The 8,743-nt window shown below is 52.4% G+C and overlaps 1 protein-coding gene across 1 annotated transcript in view; it reads right to left on the bottom strand.

Moving 5' to 3' along the window:
• NPDC1 (neural proliferation, differentiation and control 1) overlaps positions 1-8,743 on the bottom strand; it is a gene marked incomplete at its 5' end in the record, with an annotated part of 93,290 nt that overhangs the window by 41,324 nt on the left and 43,223 nt on the right. Inside the window, one exon of the mRNA XM_025203070.1 lies at positions 35-178. Coding sequence (XP_025058855.1) covers positions 35-178 — 144 coding nt within the window. The remainder of the gene's footprint in view (positions 1-34; positions 179-8,743) is intronic.

Raw genomic sequence — 8,743 nt, 5'->3', positions numbered from 1 at the left:
CAGCAGGAAGGACCACACAAACACGCATACATACCACTAGGTACGCGCTTCCTCTGGACACATCTCCCTTGGTCATCTTCCAGAAACTGCGGGAGGCAGGGGCCACAGGAGTGAGCGCCGGGCGGACAGAACTCCCTCCGCTGCAGGGCACAGTCCAAGCTCCGTGGGCAGGACTCTGCTGGGAAAAGGAAGAGAAAACAATGTCACAATGAAGTTGGTGTCCTTCAGATGCCCCTGGAGGTGGGGAAGTGCTGCTGAGTACAGGAGCTGCAAGGGGAAAACACTGCCACTTCTGGAAAAGTAACACCCCTTGGAGAATAACACAGCACCAGGGCAGAAGGGTGATTCACTCTGCTAGTGCCATCAAGCCCCTGCCAACTCAGTCTGTCTGAAAAGGAGCTGAGTTAATGGATCTAGTCTTGTGGTTAAACTGAAAAACGCAGCTCTGTGACATCTACAGTCAAGGGTAAGTGACTTAGCAGCTCTGTGACTCAGGTACCCTGTGGTTAATATGGGATCGTTATAGTGAGGAGCTATGGGGATAAATTTGTTAACACATGTGGAGTACTCAACTGTGGGGTCCAAGCGCTGTTGGAGAACACCCATATAATGGAGAGAAGCATAACTGTGTAACAGGATGCACTAATGCTAACACACAAGTCCTGCCTTGGCACTGTGTGGCAGGAGCCACTTTAACTTCTGGAGACCTAATTGGTGTGACCAATTTGCATGCCTGATTTCTCTAGCTGACCACATGACCCACCACCAGTAGAGCTCACTGCTGCGGCAACAGCAGATGCTGACAGCTAAGAGATTAGTCACCAAGATTAATGCATGGCTTAACGAGTGCCTGAGGCAGCTTGACCATGGCAGACACGCCTACGCTATGGTTCCCTAATCCTTGTCCCTGGAGCTCTGGTGCATTCTCTTTCCAAAAGGCACAGCTCACACCAGGCACATGCAGAATGGCCGAGGCCACAAAATTGGCTGTTAATCATAAATTGCATCATGACAAAAAATCCTAGCAGGAACCTCACATCTACTCTAACTGCTCCAGGCCTCACCCACCCCTGGTTAACAAGGCTTCTTGGCCTGGATCTGAACATCACAAGAACTGGGGACATCAATTGCCTGGCCTACACATTTTCCCTATCACTGGCCTGTCCCTCAGGGGACTGTCCCCTAGTAAGTCCCCCCTGTAGGAAATGCATCAAAGAGGTAACTCCACACACCCAGCTGACAGCCCCTTGGCCCACCTCATTGTATCTCTCTATCTCACTGTGACTGGACAATTCAGGGGGAAAAAGGGGCTGTATGCAGCAGACAGGATAGAGGAAGAAAGGGCACTGGTTGGGGGGCTCCTGAATATGTCTGATGCATCTCATAGGACCAACAGTGAATCCAGAACTCCCCCCACCCCAGGAGGACAAGGGGAGAAGCTGGCATCCCTTTCTCATCTAGTCCCTTACTTTGACCCCCGTCTTTCCATGCCCCCCCCCGCCTGAATAAGCCATCCTCCTCCTGGGTAGCAAGAGCTCCCTGGCATACCACTCGCACACCATGCTCCACAGCCCTCTACCCCAAGCACAACCTGAGGAGCACATTCACACAACTGGGCAGGATGCCAAATGAGGGCAAAAGCAACTCAAGTCTCCAGGGTGGTGACAACGAGGGTCACGTGCCTAGTATGCTCACTACATATGCTCCAGATGCTGCTGAAGATCAATACTGAACCAGAGGGGGGCCGTGCAAGGATGTAATTAGCAACATTCCCTGCTACGGAGCTAAGATCAAGTTTGCAAAGCTCACATGGCAACAGAGCATAGCGGTGGCTTAAAAGCCAGGGCAGAATACGCAATCACCCAGACACAAAGAAGGGGCAGGCACGGCTTTTAACAACCACCACAAGTCTACAAGGCTGCCAGACGTCAGTACTAAACTGTACTCTGCCCCACGAAGTTCCCTGCCAGCACCCAGAGAGCTCAGTGCTTCAAAAAGCCTGCTTCTGTGCAGCTCCTAACAGCTAGCAGCTGGTTCTCCTCCTCAAGATCCTAATGACAGTCAGGAGTCACTGCTTTCCTGGGAGCTTCTGCAGCTGAAAGCTGGGGCATGTTTATACCCATCATTTTGATCATGAGCATAAAGAACAACCAACCCCCTGTCCTCCCCTTCCTCCCCACCCCCCAAGAGAGAAGCCGACATCTTTGTGGCATCACTAACTTCTTAGCCAGTCGGCACCAAGGACTGAGCAGAGTTTGGGTGCCAACAAGAATGGATCTCAGCCAGTAAAAATGTTCCCCCCCTGGTTCTGCGTGTTGTGAGGGGACCCCGATTCATCCTGTGGGCACCTGCAATAAATTGGTCATTCATCAGCAGGACTGTGGCATCCCTTAGGGGGTGCAGGTTACAGAGCAGCCAGTCCATGAGGCAGGGAGATGCTGCTGGAGCACAGCCAGTCCATGAGGCAGGGAGATGCTGCTAGAGCAATCTCTTCTCTCCCACCTCTCATCCACCCCCCTCCTCAACTACCAGCCAGCCACCCCTACCCCCATTTTTGGGGGACTTGAGCCAAGGACCAGAGGGACTTCTCAGTTTTCCTGCTTGGCTTCTGTACACCCCCCCCCCCCAAACCTTAGCTCTGTGCTCACCAGCTGGGCATATATCAGCTGGACAATGTGTCACCAGCACAAAAGCAAACACAAGAGATTGTAAAATAGATGTTGCTGGCGTAGCACCTTTCCTGTCAGAGCTCTGCTTTTATTTCCTACCGGGGTGCTGGGGCAGGAGTTAGGGGACAGAGAACTGCTCCTTGCCCCCTTTGTCCAACAGAACAAAACCCCTTCAGGCTGCCCAGAAGCAGAAGCCCCTCTGAGAACTGTACTTAATTAATTTTGGGCATGACTCCCTGCCCTTGTGCCCTTCCCTGTGATACTGCTGGAGCTGGTTCAGACCACAGACCCCTGCAGGCCTTGGTCTCCTACAGCCTGCTGCAGAGGCCAGCAGCAATGGAGGGGTTCATGAAGTGCCCAATAGCCAGCACTCCCAGCGCAGCCTCTGTGGGGTAGACACATCCACTGGAAACCAGGCTGACCCAGCTATTTACTGTAAGTCTTGACACTCCTACCCCAGCTTTGGGGGACTTCTGAGCTAAGGACCAGAACACTTCTCATTTATATTGTGCTAGCAACCCCAAGCACACGCTAGGACCCCAGCATGCCAGTGCTGCGTGAACAAAACAAAGACAGATCCTGTCCCAAGAAGCTGGTAGCTCTTCCTTCCATTACCAGCTGCCTCCTTGGGGACATGTCTACATCCGCCCCTTTTTCATTCCTTCCCAGTACAGAAAGCAAAACAGCAGGCAAAAGGCATTCAGGGATGCAAACTGCAACTTATGGGAGGCTTCTCTTCCTGGGCAGTAGGGGCTGAAGCATCTGCCTGATTTGGGGCAAGCTGCAAAGAAAACCCAGCTGTCTCCTCTGGACAGCCGGGGAAGTGGGAGAGAAGCAGCCCTCGCCCCTTGCCTGCAGGAGGAAAGAGCGATGAGTCACCACGAGAGATTGTTCGTGACAAACCTGAACAGGTTCCCGCACTTGATAAATAAGCCCGGTGAGCTGCATCCCCACCCACGCTGCAATGTCCGGACACCGAGCGCAGCTGCGCTGCTACGTACAGAGCTCTGCTTGGAATGAATTAGGGGGCTTGGAGCACAGTGCCTCCCACCGCACTAGCAGCAGCCCCCAGGCAAAGGCTAGGATGTGGGATAATGAGGGAGGGGACGCGTTTGACCACCTTCCACCCATGCACCTTTGTTTAAAGACCAGGGATGGAGGCTGCAAACAACCTTCTTCCTGCAAACAACCTCCACCAATGGGGGAGAAAGAAGTCCAGACTGAGACATTCCACTGGTCACCCCAAATCTGTGCCCACCCCATCTGTCTGCCCCCTTACTGCAGATTCTGGGCATCTCCTTGTTTGAGGCCCCAACTCTGTGAAGGAGGGCTATTAACCTTTGGACCAACAGGCCCTGAAAGAGAGATGAAGTGATTTGCCCAAAGGCACACAGGAAGCCTGGGGCAGAGGAGGGTCTTGAACTCAGGTCTCTTAAACATCGCAATGCCCTGACCACTGCCTTCAGGAACATCTGGACACTCTCCATGACAACTGCTTGCCAAACCAAACATCTTAAACCATACAGTATACAGCTTAAAAAGGCCTCCGGCCACACCTGTCCAAGCTGGTGCCATACGCCGAGACAAGATGCCTCTCATTTGCTTTCAGCACAGATGACTCGGGGAGGTGCCCAGGCATGGGCAGGAGCAAGGGGCCAGTGCTGAAATCTAGCCTAGCACCTCTTCCCCTGCAGATGAGGAACGTCCACCTGATGCACGACACAGGGAACAGCAGTCGGCAAGGTCGTTTCTCCAAGCAGGTCACCAGCTTGAGTGTCCAACCTGGCTGCGGGCTAGGATCCTGAGAGTCCTAATTGAGAAGTGGCCAGCAAGCAGTGAGTCCTAATCAAGAAGTGGTCAGTGTCATCCTTGCGAGAAGTGGCCAGTGGTGTCCCACAGCGGTTGGTACTTGGTCCAGTACTTTTCAACATCTTTATCAATGATTTGAATGTGGGGGTAAAGAGCTCACTGGCCAAGTTCACGGATGACACCAAGTTATGGGGAAGCATGGTCACGCTTAAAGATAGGCTACAAGTACAGGCGGATCTAGACAGGCTAGCAAGTTGGGTGAGTTGGAACCAGATGAAGTTCAAGACTGAGAAATGTGAAGTGCTCCACCTGGGGACAAACAACCCCCTGCACGTCTACAGGCTTGGTATTGCCAAACTGACCAGCACCACGAACGAAAGGGACCGGGGGGTAATAACAGACCACAGTATGTATATGAGCCGGCAGTGAGACACTGTAGCCAGCAGGGCAAACAATACCCTGGCACGCATCAATCGATACATCTCCAGCAAAACTAAGGAAGCGATTCTCCCACTCTACTTGGCTTTGGTGAGACCCCAGCTGGAGAACTGTGTCCAGTTCTGGGCGCCCCACTTTAGCAAGGATGCAGTAAAGCTTGTGAGAGAGTCCAGAGAAGGGCCACCCATATGATCAGAGACTTGCACGGCAAGCCATATGAGGAAAGGCTGAGAGACCTGGGACTCTTCAGCCTGAAAAAGAGAAAGCAGAGAGGGGACTTGGTAACAGCTTACCGCTACATCAGAGGAGTACATCAAGGGCTCGGTGAACATCTGTTCACCAGTGTACCCTTGGGGAAAACCAGGAGTAATGGCCACAAACTCCTGCAAGACTATTTCATGCTCAACATTAGTAAAAACTTCTTCACAGTCGGGGTGTCCAGACTGGAATAAGCTCCCTCCAGAGGTGGTGCAATCACCTACCCTGGAAATCTTCAGGAGGAGACTAGACAGTCACCTTGCTGGGGTCACCTGACCCCAGTTATCTTTCCTGCCTGGTGCCAGGGGCTGGACTCGATGATCTTCTGAGGTCCTGTCCAGCCTTACAATCTATGAATCAATCTGATCAGCTCCTTACAAAGAGAGGATCAGAAACATGGAGCCTTTGGAGCAGGAACATGCCACTGACTCGGGCAGGGGAAAACAAGGGACTGCTTCTTCCCCTATGTTCATTCTTGCACATTCCTCTGAAACAACTTGTGCCAGCCAGTGCAGAGCAGATGGACACTGATCTGATCCGCCCTTGCAATGCTGCAGTATTGGGTTTATGGCCTACTTAAATAATTCCAAGACAGTAATGGGGGGTGGGGAATCCAAGGACAAATGAGGATAAGGTAGAAGGAGGGGGCAGAGAGCAAAGGCATGTCTGTAAGTGAAAGGCAAACCAGTCAGAGGCCTTATCCTACTATTGTCCCTCAGATGCATCCACAGGGAGCAATTTACATTTATACCAGAACTCACCATACCAAAAAAGTCTCCCATGCAGGCATGGCTCCACCAGAGCTACAGAGTCTCGACAGCAGAGAGCTCAGAAGGCCCCTGGAATCCCTCACATAAGCTCAGAGGAAAATTTCCCAAAACGGCTAAGAGAAGTATGGTCTAACTCTGTGTAAGAATCATGACCAGAGAGGCAGTGACCCTGGCAGAGTCCCTAGCACATCCCAATGTCTGCCAGGTGACCCTGACCCCAACGTGGGCAAGCTGGGATCCCTCAGCAGGGAGAACATCTGGAGTGAGTCGTGTTGCTGCTTGGATACCCATCCTGGCCCCAGACACAGTGGTCTTGGGTGCAGCTCAGCTTCTCACACAGCGATGGCAGGTTGCACTGAGGACAATGCTAGTCTCACCAGCACCACGTGCAAAACAGATACCAAACCCCAAAAGACTCTCCTTTCCTACCACTGTAAATGCTAACAAAACATAAGGAGACAGAGATGGGACCAGTGAGCAGTAGGCCTGCGCGAGTCGGCAGCGATCCAATCCAGCTTCAGATGGCAGTGATGCAGAGCTCCGGATGGGGTTTCCACCTCAATCTGGCCAAAGTGGCTCTGAAGCTTCGGAGCCACCTCGGAGATCCGGCTATAGGGTATAATGGGGGAAATCAATGAAATATCTATAACTTTCATAGTAGCAAGAGTCAGGAGGGACCTGAACAGATCATCTAGCCTGACCCCCCGTCACAGGCAGGAATGAATGCTGGGTTCACAAGACCCCAGACAGGTGATCATCCAACCTCCTCCTGAATTTGCCCAAGGTAGGGGCGAGGACCACCTACCTGGGAAGTTGGTTCCAGATTTTGGCCACCCTAACTGTAAAACATTGCCTTCTGATCTCTAACCTAAACCTATTCTCCAACACCTTATGACCACTGTTTCTTGTCACCCCAGGTGGTGCTAGGGAGAAAAGGGCTATTTGCTGTTGATCTCCCCTGATGAGTTTGTAGGCAGCCACCAGGTCCCCCCTCAGCCTCCTCTTGCTGAGGCTGAACAGGTTCAGGTCCTTCAGTCGCTCCTCATAGGGCCTGTCCTGCTGCCCTCTCACCAAGTGGGTGGCCTCCTCTGAACCCTCTCCAGGCTGGCCACATCCCTTTTGAAGTGCGGCGCCCAGTACTGGACGCAGTACTCCAACTGCGGCCTGACCAAAGTCGCATAGAGGGGGAGGATCACCTCTCTGGACCAGCTTGAGATGCACCTTTGGATGCATGACAAGGTATGGCTGGCCTTGCTGGCTGCAGTCTGGCATTGGCGGCTCATGTTCATCTTGGAGTCAATAATGACTCCGAGATCCCTTTCCGCCTCTGTGCTTTCAAGAAGGGAACTCCCCAGCCTGTATGTGCGCTGTGGATTACTTCCCCCAAGGTGCAGCACCCTGCATTTGTCTACGTTGAACCCCACCCCATCCTATTCTTGTCCACCCACTTTTGTAGTCTGTCTAAATCTATTTGCAGCCTCTCTCCCCCTTCAAGCGTGTCCACCTCGCCCCACGTCTTAGTGTCATCGGCAAACTTAGACAGCGTGCTTCCCACCCCCTTGTCCAAGTTGCTGATGAAGATGTTAAACAGTGCGGGCCCAAGGACCGAGCCCTGGGGTACCCCACTGCTCACATCTCGCCAGGTTGAGTACAACCCGTCCACCACTACTCTCTGGGTGCGCCCCATCAGCCAATTTTTGTTGTTTTTTGTCTGACTTGGATGGAACTTACAGGGATGGCAGCCTTGCAGGGATCTTCTTGAAACTTGGCAGGCTCCGTGGCCTCACCAGGGGCCACCAGCCCTGCAGTTTTCACCCCCCTGTAGTGTAACACATAGACGTGACAGGAGTTTTGCTTTCAAGAATTTGGGGTGCAGTTCCCCCCAAACCCATGCACCAATCTTCTTGAAACTTGGCAGGATTCATGCTCTCTGTAGAATCTACCATCCCTGAAAATTTCATTCAAATCGGACAAAAAACAACAAAGGCATAGATATTTTATTGTTTCCCACTTCCAGAAGCCTAATGAGGCCAGCACTTCGACCCGGACGTGCTGCTTCGGATGATGAAGAGTCCAAAGCTGCTCTGGATCCGAAGCTCTGTCTGAAGCCTTGCACGGCCCCAGTGAGCAGGACCCTAACCTAATGTATTCCAGCTCCAGTGCTAGGGCAGCTCACAGCAAGACTTTGGCTCCTGCATAGCTAGCACTTAAGACCCCAGCTTTATGGGAAGAGGTCCCTATGAATGTTCGCTGTGGAGTCAAGTAAGCCCATGACGACCCATCAGGGAGCTGTCCTCGGTGGCAGCAGCCCACTATCAGACAGCCCAGAAGTGACTAGCTGGAAGCATGACAGGAGGGAGGAACTGCTCTGAGCTCTAAACTGCCACGTCAACCCCCCTCCCTCAAACTTGCAGGAGTCCAATGTTGTGTGCACTGTCGTCAGGAACACAAACATCCAGGTGGATTATTACTTATCACAGTCCCTCCCACCAGCACAGCTGCCTACTGAGGCAAACAGCTCCTGTGCTTGCCAAAGCACAGCACAGCACCGAAGCAAACAAAGCTGTACCCACATACATGCACCATAGTCTTTGCCAGTCTGTCCTAGGGAAAAAATTCCTTCCTGTCCCTAAATTTGACAAACCAGTCAGCCCTTAGCAGAAGAACAGGACCCTATGGGTCAAACCAGAGGGTTTTGTTTTTTATAAATATGAGCAGTGCATCCCATTCACAGCCTTAGGCATGGCCAACATCTCAGGGACCCAGAGAAAGAATTCCCCACCCAACCAAAGACAGCAG

This window comes from Alligator sinensis, unplaced genomic scaffold (genome assembly GCF_000455745.1).
Source record: "Alligator sinensis unplaced genomic scaffold, ASM45574v1 scaffold235_1, whole genome shotgun sequence".
Classification (NCBI taxonomy): Eukaryota; Metazoa; Chordata; order Crocodylia; family Alligatoridae; genus Alligator; species Alligator sinensis.
The sequence above is the reverse complement of the archived record's forward strand: the minus strand, read 5'-3'. Positions and strand labels throughout refer to the sequence as shown.